At 44.3% G+C, this 17,346-nt stretch overlaps 1 protein-coding gene across 4 annotated transcripts in view; it reads right to left on the bottom strand.

Moving 5' to 3' along the window:
• Window positions 1-17,236, bottom strand: part of DISP2 (dispatched RND transporter family member 2) — a 122,106-nt gene extending 104,870 nt beyond the window's left edge. For all 4 annotated transcript variants that reach the window (XR_012237118.1, XR_012237119.1, XM_073609912.1 and 1 more), the window contains exon 1: window positions 16,884-17,236. Coding sequence is in view for 2 of the 4 variants with exons in the window: in XM_073609912.1 (XP_073466013.1) it covers window positions 16,884-16,957 (74 nt within the window). In the remaining 2 variants the exon portion in view is untranslated. The remainder of the gene's footprint in view (window positions 1-16,883) is intronic.
• Between the last annotated feature and the right edge of the window lie 110 nt (window positions 17,237-17,346).

Raw genomic sequence — 17,346 nt, 5'->3', positions numbered from 1 at the left:
GTAGGCTCCGCCTCCATAACTACCCAATAGGACCCCCTCTCCCATAAATCTTTGCTCTAGGCTGCTATCCATGTTCCTTTTTTGTCCTCCTCCATAGGACCAGGTGTTGGTTCTCCTACCTGAAGATAAACCTCCCTACGATAGATGATGCCGAGTGCCAAAGGTTTCTCCGATAGGCCCTGACTGTTAAGCAGGGTATGGAGTGTATAGGAGAGTAGCGCTGAAGATTGGATCAGTTCATCTATGTGCGCACGGTCTGTTTGCCTAATGTTTCAGGCGACCATTATCTGCTGCCAAGTCCGGTGTGTGTGTGTGTATGGATGGCGTTCCTCGGCCAGGTGATCGTAGGTGGAGGGGTAAGTTTTTTACATTCATTCACATATGGCAGCAGTGTTTATGTGTATCATACCTCTGTGTGTTTTTTTCCTGCTTCCTGGTGTCCTAGATTGGCGCTGACGCTCTCTGCGTTCCAGCAGCCGCTCTCTCTGTGACTTCCGGGTACCGGCGTACGTTCTGCGCATGCGCGGACCCAATACGAAGTCGAGGCTTGGTTCGCGCATGCGCGCGAGCGTCTCGCGTCTGACGTCGGCGATGACGTCACGGGCGCCACTTTTAAAAGCTGAGGAAAGCTTTCAGAGCCCTGGGAATGATCGTGGGGGATACGGCGACTTCCCGGGGCTACTATCTTGGCGGTTCAAGGTAAGACAATCTCTATTGTCTGGGGTGGAGGTCTGTTGTCAGTCAGCTGAATCTGTGAATCTGTCTCTGCAGCTTCCTATTGTATTGATACTATGGACTCCTCACTGCCCCCTAGTGACCAGCCGCTTGTAGCAGGTATGTTTGCAGTTTTGCTTTTCTGCCTGTACAAGGATTGAGAGTATGATTTTAGGACACCAGCTGATTTCTTTCTCTATCTTCTTTGTGTTTCTTTCCTCACAGCCCTACTAGGTCTGATCCACACCGTAGTTCCCATAAAGGAAGTGGATCATCAAAATCACACCACCGGCAATCTTCCTCCAGGTCTAGCCATCATAGATCTCCTTCCAGATCTGAACAGCGCAATAAGAATCCTTCTCACCCCCCTTCATCTCACTCTAGAGAGAGTTCAGGAAAATCATGCTGGGGATGTAGGATGCCTGTTCCAACAGATAAATCTCTCTGTGATCACTGCTTCTCTAAAGCTGCAGGTGAGAGGGATGGTGCAGACCAGCGTTTGGAATCTATGGTGAGGCGGGTTGTGAAAGAATCTCTGCAGGAGAGAGAGGCCCAGCAGCCCCGTGATTCCCCATCAGACCCATTATGCCCTCCAGTGGGTGAAGGTTCTTTGCATGAGATATGGGAATCTTCCCAGCCAAGTCACCCTTCTGCTCCTGTTTCAGACAGCGAATCGGATCTGGAAGATCCTGGCGTGGGGTTTGAGTATGCTTTAGTTCCTTCTTTGGTGAAGGCAGTTAAAGAGGCCTTGAAGTGGGAAGATCCAGTTACTTCCCCCCCAAAACAGAGGAAGTTTTTCAAGCAGCTCAATAAGGAGCGACAGTATTTTCCTTTTCTCTCTGAGCTGGGTGAAGTCATTTCTGAGGAATGGAGCAAAATGGACAAGAAAAGTTCCATGCAGTCAAAGGTCTTGAAACTATATCCTTTTAAGGAAGAGGAAGTAAAGCACCTTGAATCAGCCCCATTAGTGGATGCAGCTTTAATGAGACTAGCAAGATATGTAACGCTTCCCTTGGAAGACACTGTATCTTTTAAAGATCCTTTGGAAAGGCGAATTGATTCGGATTTAAAGAGGATCTACCTGACGTCAGGAATGGCATGTAAGCCAGTACTTGCGATTGCTGCAGTCTCCAAAGCTTTGGACGCCTACAAAATCAGAAACGCAGTTTTCCTAGAAGACAAAACTCTGATCGCGCTAGGGATGCGCGCAGCTACAGACCTGGTCGCGAGTTCTCTAGATCCTGGAAATCCAGGCAGTCTTCTTTCAAGAAACCCGCAAAAGGGGGTTCCTCTGGCAACCAGGACGCCACAAAGTCCTTTTGAGATTGGGCCCACTCAGGCATGCCAGGTGGGGGCTCGTCTTCGCCACTTCGGGCATGTCTGGGCGGCCTCAGTCCGAGATTACTGGACCATCAAGACGGTCTCCTCCGGTCACAAGTGGGTTTTCAGCAATACCCCAAGACTCAGATTTGTTCCCACATCTCTTCCAGGTTCAGAAGAGAAAAAGCAGGTCCTATTAACCTACGTGAGCTGTTTATTGGATCAAGGCGCAGCCGTCCCTGTTCCAGAAAACGAACAAGGTAAAGGCATGTATTCTCCTCTGTTCATGATACAGAAGAAAAATGGTACATGGAGGCCAGTAATAGATTTAACACATCTTAATTCCTTTATCCGAAAAGAAAAGTTCAAAATGGAGTCTTTAATTACGATCCAACAATCAATACATCTGGAAGATTGGATGATTTCAATCGATCTGAAAGATGCATACTTTCATGTGACAGTGGCAACAGAGTTCCAACAATTCCTCCGCTTTGCGGTAGGCAATCAGCATCTGCAGTTCACATGTCTACCCTTCGGCTTAACAACGTCACCTCGGGTCTTCTCAAAGGTCCTGTTGTCGGTTGTGGCTCTACTCCGTATCAAGGGGGTTCGTCTCCACCACTATTTAGACGACCTACTTCTCCTAGCTCAGAACGAAGATCAACTGTTAGAGCACAGGAGCTTAGTCATCTCCACCCTGCAGGAATTCGGGTGGCTTCTGAATCTAGAGAAGAGCCATTAGAGCCAACACAATCTCTGGTGTTTCTAGGGGCTCACTTCAACACATTGGAAGGCACCATCTCCCTTCCAGAGGAGAAGATTGGAGTGATTCGAGACAGAATACACGCAGCCCTTGCGTCATCTCACCTCTCCGCTCTCCAATGCCTGAAAGTAATTGGCACAATGACAGCTACCATTCCTATGGTGAAGTGGGCCCAATGGCATACACGACCCTTCCAAAAAGGGTTCCTTCAACAATGGGATTCTTCCAGCCAAGTCCAGCGCATACACCTTACGTCATCCATGAGGACGTCTCTCCTTTGGTGGCTTCAAGGGAAGAATCTGCGCAATCACCATTCAATCATGCCCATCTCATGGGTCACGTTAACTTCGGATGCCAGCAATCAAGGTTGGGGCGCTCACTGCCTTTCAGAAGTGGCGCAAGGCCAATGGGTTTTCCCTGCTCGAGGGATTGTCTCCAATATTTTGGAACTGAGGGCCGCCTTTCAGGCACTCCTGTCATTTCGCCATCTCATAGAAGGTTCATCTGTGATGCTAAGGTTGGACAATACAACTGCGGTGGCTTACATAAAGAAGCAAGGTGGAACTCGCAGCCGGTCTCTGCTACAGGAAGTGGAGCCAATAATGAGCTGGGCTCAGAAGTATTTGTCCAACATCTCGACAGTTTACATTCCGGGGATCCAGAATGTACAGGCGGACTTCCTCTCGAGAGTGCAAATGGACAACAACGAGTGGTCTCTCCACAGAGAGGTGTTCGAGTGGCTTCTGACCCTGGGAGTACTTCCAGAGGTAGATCTATTTGCTTCTCCATGCAATCACAAAATGCCCAGATATTATTCGAGGTTCAGAGACCCTCAGGCTTATGGGATAGATGCTCTCTCAGATCATTGGAAGTTTCAGAAGGCTTATGCCTTCCCTCTGGTACCGGTGATTCTGCAATTCCTCCGGAGGCTCAGAACAGAGAAGGTGGAGATCATTGCAGTGATCCCTTTCTGGTCCAACAGGCCGTGGTTTCCTCTGTTATCACTCCTGAGTTATCAAGACCCAGTTCCCCTTCCTCTCAGGCCGGATCTACTGTCGCAAGGCTCGACGTTACACCCATGCCCATCTTGCCTACACCTCAGGGTGTGGTTCTTGAGAGGGAAAGGCTTGAATCCCTAGGCTGTCCGGAAGAAGCTATTCCAACTCTTCTTAGTGCCCGGAGGGGAAGTACGAACAGAGTATACGAACGGATATGGTCTAAATTCTCTGATCTTCCCGGTCAAATCCGTGTAATTCTCCAGCAGTACAGGACATTCTAAGTTTTCTCCAATCAGGGCTGGACCTATCTTTAGCAGTCAGCTCACTAAGAGTGCAAGTTTCAGCCATCTCGGCCTTCACAGGAGTATCTTGGGCTAATCACACATTAGTCCGTCAATTCTTAAAGGAGCTATCAGGCTTAATCCTCAAAGAAGACCCAGGTTCCCCAAATGGGACCTTCCTATTGTCTTGGATTTTCTCTCCAATCTCGGATCAGATCCTGACAAACCTCTTTCCATGAGAGATCTCACGCTCAAGACCACCTTCTTAGTAGCTGTGACATCGGCTAAAAGAGTGTCAGAGATTAGAAATCTAGGTTCAGAAGAACCTTTCCTAACCTTCTTTCCAGATAGGGTAGTGTTGATTCCCATGCTTGGGTCAAACCCTAAAGTGACCTCAGTCTTTCATGAAAATCAAGAGATTGTACTTCCTACTTTTAGAACAACGGACGATCAGGATGTTCATCCACTTGACGTAGGCCACACTCTAAAGCAATATCTGGAGGTCACGGCTCCATTCAGACAAACGGAATTCCTTTTCGTTCTTCTCCATGGTAAAAACAAAGGAAGGCGAGCTTCGGTCAGATTTCTTCTTGGATTGTGCAGACCATTCAGAGGGCATACAAGGCAAAGGGCTTGGCTCCTCCAGAGGCAGTGGCAGCTCATTCGACTAGGAGTATCTCGACCTCGTCGGCAGCTTCCCAGCATGTCGCGCCTGAAATCATTTGTAGAGCGGCTTCCTGGTCTTCTATTAACACATTTGTTTCTCATTATTGTGTTGAGCCTGCTGCTCTGTCATCTATTAATTTTGGTTTACAAGTATTGTCGGTTGACAATGTAAAATAAATTTGGTTTCTTTGCTCAAACATTTTTGCCCGCCCGTGTGTATTTTTGGGCGAGTTATTTCCCACACGTATGCTGTCATGGAGCCTGTCAGGAAAACGGAAAATTTATATCAAATACTTACCGTAATTTTCCTTTCCTGATAGGCTCCATGGCAGCAGGAGTCCCTCCCAAAATGTCTGGAGTAGGCTAGTTACGGAACATGGATAGCAGCCTAGAGCAAAGATTTATGGGAGAGGGGGTCCTATTGGGTAGTTATGGAGGCGGAGCCTACCCACACGTATGCTGCCATGGAGCCTATCAGGAAAGGAAAATTACGGTAAGTATTTGATATAAATTTTCCGTTTTCTCTCCAATCAGAGGAGAAAACACACACAGAGGCGGACTGTACAGTGACTGATCACTGTGATAGCCAATCAGAGGCTATCACAGCAATTAAGTTATCTGGAAAAGGTCTCCTGCTTGCTGATTGTTAGTAGGAGACCTGGGACTCTCAGCGACAGCCTGGTCTCTGTGGTAGGAGCACCACAAACACACTACACATATATGCAGCCTCAAGGAAGAAGACCCATTTCAGACCACATATATGTGTACGGTCGGTGGCAAGGGGTTAAAAATCTTTATCGCCAACTTAGATCTCTCCAGCTTGACATGATGTAATTATCCATATCCTAAATCTGGAGGGTCACTGTGGATGGTGAAAAACCCTGTTGTAATCCATACATACAGTGATAGCCACAATTTTTTGGGTCCTGTTCGAGGGACTTCCCCTCTGTACACAAGGGTCGCTCACTAAGCATTGGAATTTTTTTTCAATGAATGCAAAGCGTTCCCTGATCAGATGATAGTAGATCCAGAAATCACCTACCCCTCCTCTGCACCTTCCTCCAATCAGAGAAACACCTTGTATTCAATAGGGAAAAAAAAAAAAAACAGAAAGTTTGCTCAGAATAGCAGCAGTGACAAGTGAGAAATCTCCTGAATTCAGTATGCAGAGAAGATGTTACTGGAGAAGCGCCTGGAGGTCACTGTATATAGTGTATGTTAGCTCAGTGGTTTTCAACAACCCCAGATATAAGATATGTAGAATTACATTGTGCCAAGCTGGACAAATGTATTTGGTAAAATAAAGAATTGCTAGCATTCTGCTTAATGGCTGATTTACCAAAGGGGTTGAGAATCCTCACTTGAACACCTAAACATAACCTTGTGCAAATGCTTTTTCATAGAACTGCATAATTGAAGTAAATACTCAAACAAGTTTTAAATTGGTTCAAAAGGTAAAAGTTTATTTACCTTAAAACGGAGTTCCATTCCCCCAAGTCAAATTTTTTTTTAAACACCGCTGTCATTTGTTCAACATTATCTGGCAAATTTAGCTAGTGCCTATAGTGTATTGCGGTTAATTTCAGTTTAAAATAAAGAAAGACTACCTTGATCTCGGAAGCTGGCAGGGGCCATGGCCACTGTGGGCATCTGAAGCCTTCTGGTATCTATTTCCGGTACTAGGTGCAGCTGGTTCCCAGCATGCACCTCTGGATATCGCGCCTGCGTAATGTCACTGCGCGGCGCTCCATCCTCTTGACACGTTGCCATAGCAACGGTCTGGAAATAACGCGAGATTTCATCACTAGGCGATTCGCAAGGGCTCCTGGGATACATGACACCACCATCCCAGGAGCCCTCGCAAATCGCCTGGTGACGTAATTGCCTAGGCGGACGCACCAGGAAGTGCAGGAGAAAGAAGAATGTAAAAGGTATTTCCATTTAAAATAAAAAAAAGAATTTGCATTGGGAAAAGGATGCTCAGAGGGGATACCATACAGAGCAAGTACATAAAATGAGTGGAACTCCGCTTTAATGCACTCTTAAAGTGGTTGTATACCCTTTATTTTTACCTACAGGTAAGCCTATAATAAGGCTTACCTGTCGCTAAAATGAATATCTCCTAAACCTGTACGGTTTAGGAGATATTCACTTTGCATGCAGCCGCTGACGTCAGCGGTGCATGCACTGTGAAGGCCCGGCTAAAGGTCCAGCAGACGCTGCCGGACCTTGCCGGGAAGAAGACTCAGACGTGCATGCGCTTGAGTGACATAATCGCAGTTCCGGCCACTCACAGTGCCGGATCTCATTTCAGGTGCTAAAATGGCAGGGCAGTACAAAACCCCCCCAAATGACCCCTTTTTGGAAAGTAGACACCCCAAGGAAATTGCTGAGAGGCATGTTGAGCCCATTGAATATTAATTTTTTTTGTCCCAAGTGATTGAATAATGACAAAAAAAGAAAAAATTACAAAAAGTTGTCACTAAATGATATATTGCTCACACAGGCCATGGGAATATGTGGAATTGCACCCCTAAAATGCCAAGATGGCACAACCCCCCCCCCCCCCCCAAATGACCCCATTTTGGAAAGTAGACACCCCAAGCTATTTGCTGAGAGGCATGGTGAGTATTTTGCAGCTCACATTTGTTTTTGAAAATGAAGAAAGAAAAGAAAAAATTTTTTTTTTTTTCTTTTTTCAATTTTCAAAACTTTGTGACAAAAAGCGAGGTCTGCAAAATACTCACTATACCTCTCAGCAAATAGCTTGGGGTGTCTACTTTCCTTGGGGGGGGGGGGGGGGTTGTGCCATCTGGGCATTCCATGGCCTCCAAAACTGTGATAGGCAGTGAGGAGTGAAATAAAAAATTTACACCCTTAGAAACCCTGAAGGCGGTGCTTGATTTTTGGGGTCCTGTATGCGGCTAGGCTCCCAAAAAGTCTCACACCTGTGGTATCCCAGTACTCAGGAGAAGCAACAGAATGTATTTTGGGGTGTAATTTCACATATTCCCATGGCATGTTTTAGCAATATATTATTAGTGACAACTTTATGCAAAAAAAAAAAAAAAAAATTGTCTTTTTCCCGCAACTTTTTTAATGCACTAAAACACACTATAGTGCCCAAATGTTTGATGAAATTAAAAAGATGATCTTAGGCCGAATACATGGATACCAAACATGACATGCTTTAAAATTGCGCACAAACGTGCAGTGGCGACAAACTACATACATTTTTAAAAGCCTTTAAAAGCCTTTACAGGTTACCACTTTAGATTTACAGAGGAGGTCTACTGCTAAAATTACTGTCCTCGATCTGACCTTCGCAGTGATACCTCACATGCATGGTGCAATTGGTGTTTACATTTGACGCCAGACCAACACTTGTGTTCGCCTTTGCGCGAGAGCAAGGGGGGACAGGGGTGCTTTTTTTTTTTTCTTTATTTTTTTTTTGCTTTTTTATCTTATTTTTAAACTGGTCCATTCATTTTTATTTTTATTTTTTTATAATTTTTATTGTTTATGTCAGGGAATATAAATATCCTCTATGATAGCAATAGGTAGTGACAGGTACTCTTTTTTGAAAAAAATTGGGTCTATTAGACCCCAGATCTCTCCTCTGCCCTCAAAGCATCTGACCACACCAAGATCAGTGTGATAAAATGCTTTCTCAATTTCCCAATGGCGCTGTTTACATCTGGCGAAATCTAAGTCATGAAATGCTCATAGCTTCCGGTTTCTTAGGCCATAGAGATGATTGGAGCCATTCTGGTCTCTGATCAGCTCTATGGTCAGCTGGCCAAATCACCGGCTGCATTCCGCAACATGGAAGACGGTGGGGGAATTCCCTCCCACTGCTTGTAAAAGCAGTCTAGAGGCTAATTAGCCACTAGGATTGCTTTTACATGAAAGCCGACCGCTGGCTGAAAAGAATGATACCAAGATGATACCTAAACCTGCAGGCATCATTCTGGTATAACCACTCAAAGTCCAGCAACATACCAGTTCGTTGCGGGTCCTTGTTGGGCATATATTGTAATCTTTTTTTTCATGCAGCCTGTGGGCTGAACGAAAAAAAGAGATTGATTGGTGGATATGCCCACCATTAGAATACCTCCCTTCATCCACCCACTTCTAATGATAGGCATACACGCACCATTTATATATGCTGAAGCATGGGGGGCATCCGCCCCAAAAGTTAGGAGCAAATTGCTCCTCCGCCCCTGCAGCCCCTATGCTTTGCATATATCACCTCAGACAGCGCTGGAGTCACGGCTTTATGTATCGTGGGAGCAAACACTGTTGCTGTCAAGATAAATAAATCCACGCTGCAGCTGAATGGCGTACCTGAAAACAAAAAAATGGTTAACAATAAAACACAGTAAACAGTAAAGTATAAAAAATTGCATACCTGAAAAGCAAACATGATAAAACATAATAACAATAAAACATTGCAGAATAGAATACAGTAAAAAAGAGCAGAACAATAGAGAATTGTTTTTTTTATTTCATATTTTTTTGTTTTTTTACACTTTTTTTTGTAACTGTAACTTTTATAACTGTAACTGGTTGCAGGTTCGGGTCTCTCAAAATGTGATGGCATCTTGGGAGACCCTGTGAAAGTGTGCCTAGTCTGTGCAATGCTGTACCCTACGCTAATACTCAACTAGTGTATGGTAGCATTCAAAACATTCACCAATGCAAAGACCAGGATTGTCAGGACAATAATAGAGGGTGTCACGCCTATATCCGTGCTTGCTGCAGACACAACATCTTTTTTGAGGGGTTCGTTGGGTAGGGGTACTCAGGAGGACATAAAGAAAATGCCTCTCATGCAGCCGACTGCATTTGGTTGGGGATGTGAATGGGGGAAGTACGGGTGCTGCAGAATTGGTGGGTTCCCAATTATGATTGGTGAATGCAGCAGGAAGGGCATTATGGGCAAGACGGGCCTGTGTTTGTCTTCTTGGTGGCAGCGGGACACTACTTGTGCTTGCCACCTCACCAGCTTGAACTGCACTTATGGGACTCGCCACGTCACCAAGTGTTACTGCAGTGCTGGTCTAACTACGACCGGGGTGTACTAGGCCGCTGGTGCTTGCCAGTTCACCAAAATGCTACCAAAAAAACTGTTAGCGATCGCAGGGATCAGGACTGACTCTGCGAACGCTGCAGTTATGTGTTTAGTGTTTTGTAAGTGACAGTGATCGATCGATACTGCACTTGGGTGGGCTGGGCGGAGGGGCAAAACGCAGGTGCTAGCAGGTATCTGGGCTGATCCCGCTAACCCTGAGTTTTTGGGAACCCTAAACTGCTGGGGATGCTAGTATAGATCTGATCGGATCAGATATTGATCCGTTCAGATACTATACCACTAAGGAAGGTGTACGGTGCATGGATTTAGCGCTACTGGCACTAACCTGATGCTGCCTGGGGCTGGTGCTTGCCAGTTCACCAAAACGCTACCAAAAAAACTGTTAGCGATCGCAGGAATCAGGCCTGACTCTGTGAATGCTGCAGTTATGTGTTTAGTGTTTTGTAAGTGACAGTGATCAATCGATACTGCACTTGGGTGGTCTGGGCTGGGTCGGGCGGAGGGGCAAACGCAGGTGCTGGCACGTATCTGGGCTGATCCCACTAACACTGCGTTTTTGGGAACCCTAAACTGCTGGGGACGCTAGTATAGATCTGATCGGATCAGATATTGATCCGTTCAGATACTATACCACTAAGTGAGGCGTATGCTGCGTGCGTGGGTGTTAGCAGTACTGGCGCTAATCTGACGCTGCCTGGGGCGACGCATATCACCGCCGGGCGATTAGGGGGCTAAATCTTTATTCGGTAATAAACGGCGGGTGCCCTGACACTATAAAAATTAAACTAACTAACCAGCGTCACCCGTAACAGTTATACGGTGATCACTGGTGAAAGGGTTAACTAGGGGACAATCAGGGGGTTAAAACCTTTACTTGGTAGTATATGGGGGTCCCTGACGCTATAAAACGCTGACGGCGAACCTAAATACTTATCTCCCTAACTAGCATCATAAAAACGATCGCTTAGTGACACTGGCGACGGGGGGGGGGGGTGATCAAGGGGTTAAAAATTTATTAGGGGGGGTTGGGGGGTATCCTAGACCTAAAGGGGCTACCACTAACTGCCCTACCACTTATAACTGTCACAAACTGACACCAATGCAGAAATCAGAAAAAAAAAACTGCTATTGGTGTCACTGTGACAGGGGGTACAGGGGGTGATCGGGGGGTGAAATGTGTGCCTAGTGTGTTTTACTGTAAGTGTAGTGTTATGCACTTACTCAGATGTCCTCGCTCCTCGGAAAATACCGACTCGAGGAGAGATGACATCACTTCCTCTGCCGCTGTTTACATTACAGCAGCAGAGGAAGATTTTCATCCGTTGGGAGCGATCGCGAGGGGGTGGCCACAAATGAGTGGTCTCCCCCTCAGCCTGGATCGCTCCCCTAACGAAGCCGACCGCCTCGTGACGTGATTTTGCCTGCCCGTGCCATTCTGCCACAGTATATCTGCGTTAGGTGGTCGGCAAGTGGTTAACCACATCCCATCCTGTCATTCTGCTATAGGCCGGGCGGGGGATCAGTTATCCTGGTTGGGCAATCGGTAGTGCAGTGTATCGCTCTGACACACTGCATCTCCAATCTCGGTAAAGAGCATATGACGTAGGCTCTTTACCATGTGATCAGCTGTGTCCTATCATAGCTGGTCACATCGTAACCAGGAAGTGCCATTTATCGGCTTTTCCTCTCTTCGTGCTGACAAGGCACAGGTAGAGGAGAGCCGAACAGCAGCTCTCCTGACGGGGGGGGTGTGCACTGATAATCAACGCATCGATTATCAGTGCAGACCCATCAAGGGTGCCCACCATGGATGCCAACCCGTGCCCACCAGGGATGCCAATCAGTGCCCATCAGTAATGCCCATCAGTGCCGCCAATCAGTGCCCATCAGTGCCGCCTATCAGTGCCCATTAGTGCCACCTAGCAGTGCCCATCAGTGCCGCCTCATCAGTGCCCATCAGTGTCCGTCAGTAAAGGAGAAAACTTACTTATTTACAAAATTTTATAACAGAAACGAATAAAAACTTTTATTTTTTTTTCAAATTTTTTTTAAATTTGTTTAGCAAAAAATAAAAAACCCAGTAATGATCAAATACCATCAAAAGAAAGCTCTATTTGTGGGAAAAAAATGATAAAAGTTTCATATGGGTACAGTGTTGCATGACCGCGCAATTGTCATTCAAAATGCAACAATGCTGAAAGTTGAAAATTGGCCTAGGCAGGAAGGGGGTCAAAGTGCCCTGTATTGTGGTTGATAAAATGAAAAATTTTACAAAATTTTCACACTTTGTTTGTCCCATAAAATCTGTGTAGGTGAACATTCTGTGAAAGAGCGCTCAACATTCTGTTTCACTATATTCATTAAAAGTTTTTTCCAAAGAGGACACAAATTGTGGGCAAAGAATGACATCAAGGATAAGGTCCACAATGCAGGTGGAGTATCAAAGCATTAAAAACAAATAGTATACCACCAGTCATTTTCAACACAAAGGGTTGCCATGTAAAGTATAAGTTCAACATAAAGAGAAAAGTTCTTATAAACAATCCTACTGCTAGGGGATATATTAGGACCTACTGTATACTTTCGCCGCCACCCACCAGCTAGCCGGTGTGAATCATGAGATCGCTTAACATTCAAATGAACACAAGACTATCCCAGATGAACATCCAGAAATTCAACCAGGCCTATATCCATCAGCCACTGGCGACAGTTCATAATGTATCCTTTGCCCAATGGTCAAAGTTGCTTGTGACTGTACCATAATGTCTTGCCCAACTACAACAAAAAGTACAGTATATATGTGGTATTAAACCTCAAAACAAAAAATGTAATGTATTGCAGCTTACCAATTCTTAGATATTGTGACTGCATTCGTTTTCCTTTTTCCTTTATTTTCATCTGGTAATCTGACCTTTAACCTCCCTGGCGGTATGATTATGTCAGATTTTTGATACTGAAAGCGGTACAATTATTTTGCATGGAAATTTGGCGTTTTATATTGTAGGCCAGTAATTAATAGGAATAACTCACTTAAATCTGTCCAATCCAGAGTCTAGTAGACATCCCAGGTATGATAACATTTGAAACACAAAATCATAAATTATAATATAATAAATAATTATAAATAATAATAAATAATATATATATCTATATATAGATATATATCTATATACCTATATATCTATATATATATATAAAATATAATACATGTTATTCAATAAATTTTAGTCAATAATATAATCAAATCAAAAACACTGAAATTTTTTGGGCCAAACAAGGGTGCAATATTACTAGTCATATTGCTTCAGTAAACATCCCGGGTATGGTAAATTTTGAAACATGGGACTGCACAAAGCCCGACGTCACAATCAGGACAATAGAACCTGGTTTCCTTTCAGATTTTCCTTCCAGTGTCATCACGCTTTGAGCAACAAACCATGCACATCCTTGTGGGTGCTGACTTTTTTTCAGTTGGTGGGATGTGGTCCATGAAGTGACGACCAGTCAGGTGTTCCAGGTTGACAACACCAGCAGCGCAACCTCCAACTCTATTTACAGCTGTTGGTGTTTGGTGGTTCAGAAAGATCTGTTCGGCAAATTTCCAAACAAAGTCAGCATGAACCATAGGCTTGTCAATCTTTTTTTTAGCAGAATGAAAGCATTCCACAGGCATTGCTCAAGGAGATGCCTGAAGATCTTCTTGTAATACTTTTTTTGTTGTTTTCTCATTGCTGGATAAAATGTTATTGCCTGGTTGGCTCTGTCAACACCTCCCATGATGGTGTTGTTATAGTCTATCACCACTTGTGGTTTCATGATGTCTTTCCCACCTTTTGTTTGTACCATGACAGTGGAGGATTGTTGAATTGTGAATTGTACTCATTAGGCACACATCTTTTTTGTCACGCCATCGCAGTGCCATCATTTTGCCTTTCTGCCAGGCAAACATTTCTCCTGTCTTGAGCTTCTTATTGCCAAAGATTTGTGGCATGTCACGCCGCTTAGCTCTAACGGTTCCATAGGCATCCGTTTTGTTCTGTAGAAGGAACTCATAGAGTTCAGGAGATGTGTAAAAATTGTCTGTAGTTACACATAAGGCTCAAACAATGAAAGAACCGAAGATGTTGCCATTCCATAATTACTGTATTTTTGGTTGAATCTGGTTCCATTTCCAGTGTATAGGACAGAGTTCCAAATGTAACCAGTGCTCTTTGACGTCATATATTGTATGCAGCTGAGCCTTCCCTTGTAGGCCATTAGACTTTCATCTACGCTGATGTCTCTATCTGGCACATAGCTCTGTTGGAAATTTCTCTGAATCATTTGATATACCTCCCAAATCTTCTTGAGTTTGTGTGCTGGATGAGTAGTTTCACAAAATCTTCATTATTTTCAAAGTGAATATACTTCATTATCAGGGAAAATTTGTTCTCCAACATGACCTTGCCAAAGAATGGAGTGACTAGTAATTTATTGGTTGTCCAATACCACTTCTGCAGGGGTTTCCCCACCACTCCCTGAAGAATTATTAGGCCTAGAAATGTCCAAATGTTCTCTTTGGTCACTGGTTTCCACTTTATGCTCCTTGAAAACCTCTGATGTGTAGCAGCTTGTTGCTCCTGGTACCGGTTTGTCTCCGTAACTATTTTTTCAATAACCTCATCGGTCAAAAATAGTTGGAGGTATGCCAAGGGGTTGTCATCTTCAACATCCACTTTGATACCAGGTGCTCCAGTAAATGGGAATCTTGGGGGCGCTGCGTGATCCATACCTCAGTCAATAGAGCACCAAGTCTGCACATCACGAGGTCAGTCGCAGGATCGTCGCTAAAATCACTTTCTGTGTCTGATGACGAATTTCCCCATGAATCGCTATCACTCAATTCTGCAAGTGATTCTGTATCGCTATCGCTGTTTTCCAGCACATCATAAACCGCTTTTGAGGTAGAGGTGTGCTTTTTTGATGCCATGGTGGTTCTCCAGTTTCCAGACAGAAAGTACAGTAAAACTGCAGGCAAGGGCACTGGATAAAGCACTGGGGGGACAAACTGAGGTCAAATTATTTTATACAGTAATGTAATCCAATAAGATTACAATGTATTGTGTGTGTTGTGGTTTATACTTTTTGAATCTGCTGCCAGATCCACCCCCCTGTGTCGCGACGTTCGCAGGGAAGGGAAGCTGGAACACGCAGAGCATCAGGTGGAAGGTCCGGCCGCCGTACACAGCGGGAGTACATCATGGGATCCCAGGGACAAGGTAAGTCACGTCTTCCAGGACGTGATGAGCTCTGTAGTATATGAAACCGGAAGTTATGCATACTGTCGTCACTTCCGGTTTTCCTGGATGTAAACAGCGCCATTTTTAAATGGGCAAAGCATCTGAACACAGCGGTCTTGGTGTGATAAAATGTACGTTTTTTTTGTTGCCGTTGCATGGGCATGTGAAATTTTAAAGTGTGACATGTTTGGTATCTATTTACTCAGCGTAACATCATCTTTTATATTTTACCAAAAAATTGGGTTATGTACTGTGCTCTTTTTGCATAAAAATTAAAAAAAAGTGTAGTTTTTCCCAAAAATTGTGTTTAAAAAAACACTGTGCAAATACTGTGTGACTTAAAAAATTGCAACGCCCACCAATTTACTCTTTTTTTAAAAAAAAAATATATAATGTTTGGGCATTCAAAGAAATTTTCTAGCAAAAAATACTGATTGCCACATGTAAACAAAAAGTGCCAGAAAAGGCCCGGGGGTTACGTGATTAATATCACTTTAAAGAGGTTGTAAACCCAAAGAAAAAAAAAACCTGTAAGACAAAGGCATAATGAACTAGTATGCATCACATACTAGCTCATTATGAAATACTTAAGATTGACGCTGTTGCAGCGGTCCCCGTACACCGATGTGACTTTCGACATTTCTCCCAGAGTTATTTCTGGGTTCGTGCGCTCCGGCGCTGTGAGTGGCTGGAGCCGCGATGACGTCACTCCCACGCATGTGCGCAAGAGCCGCCAGTCACGGCACGGTGGGTAAAGAAACGGCACCAGCGAGCCGTTCCTTCAGTGCACATGTGCCGATGACGTCGGCGCAAGCGTATATGGTAAATATCTCCTAAACCGTGCAGGCTTACAGGTAAGCCTTAGTAGATATTTACAGTACCTACAGGTAAGCCTTATTATAGGCTTACCTGTAGAGAAAAGTGGTGTAAATAGGTTTACAACCACTTTAAGAACCGGTAAACTGCATATGTTAAAATGTTTGTTTTTGGGTTTACTGCTTCAAGTTATATTTTGTTTTAAATAATTTAAAACATTAGGTTGAGGGGGGGTGACCCCCGTCCCTATCTTGTGCAGCCAAATATCCAATCTTTTTATACCAAATATACAGTCTGTCATTTTAAATGGAGATTATGTGAAATAATGACTGTCTGTTACTGCAGGACTTACTGTACAGAATTATCAATTATAAACTGTGTAGATCAATTACAATGCTAGAGTTACAGCAAAGCAAATCAAATATTACTATACTAAAAAACAAAACAAAACATAATTTAGCACTATTTTAGGCAAGTAAGCAACAAAGGACATATTACAAAACCATATATCAATGCATATATAGTTGACATGAAATGGTATATAATTGAATAAATGGGATATAATAGAATAATAGAATAAAAGAACAAATTGGATATAATAGAATAAATTGGATATAATAGAATAAATGGGATATAACAGAATAAATGAGATATAATAAAATAAATGGGATATAACAGAATAAATGAGATATAATAGAATACATGGGATATAATAGAATAAATGAGATATAATAGAAGGGATGTGAAGAGGTGAGTGTGATGTAGGTGATGGCACAGCACACGGTAGGTGATCAGAACACAGAAATCAGGGAAGTGACATTGATGGAAGAGAGTTTTTATTGATGGATGACAGTCCAGCCATGGAGGGAAGAAGTAGGACAGGCAGAGTGACAGATGACAGGGATCAGATCTGCAGATGGAGATCATGCAGGATTTTGGGTAATCTTCTACCTGGGTTCCTCCCTTTGGCTGTCTCCCACACAGCTGCCACCAGCGTGTTCTTCCAGGCAATGGCGTCCCTCCATGTCACTGCACAGGATCCGGGATATCTATGAGGACAGAGGCGGTAGAAAGACGATGACAGTCCCGGATATGGGGGACCACTGGCCCGGGGTGATGGTAATGGAGCTGTCCAGGCGGAGTGGTGCTGATCGGGCTCTGCCTGGTACGGAGCGCTGACGCTGATCATCCAGGGTGGACATGCGTAGTGCGCTGATCGGCCTTCCCTATACTGAGCCAAGTATGGAGGAGGGAGGAGGGAGGACAGCTAGAGAGAGCAGACCATCCACAGAGACAGACCCGAGCCTATCAGACAGCAAGGTCACTCCACCAATAGGAGAACACTACACAGACCTCCTAATAAAGGAGACACATAGGAGGTTGGTATATATGTACATACATTGGGTAGTTCTCT

This window comes from Aquarana catesbeiana, linkage group LG13 (assembly GCF_042186555.1).
Source record: "Aquarana catesbeiana isolate 2022-GZ linkage group LG13, ASM4218655v1, whole genome shotgun sequence".
NCBI lineage: Eukaryota > Metazoa > Chordata > Amphibia > Anura > Ranidae > Aquarana > Aquarana catesbeiana.
The sequence above is the reverse complement of the archived record's forward strand: the minus strand, read 5'-3'. Positions and strand labels throughout refer to the sequence as shown.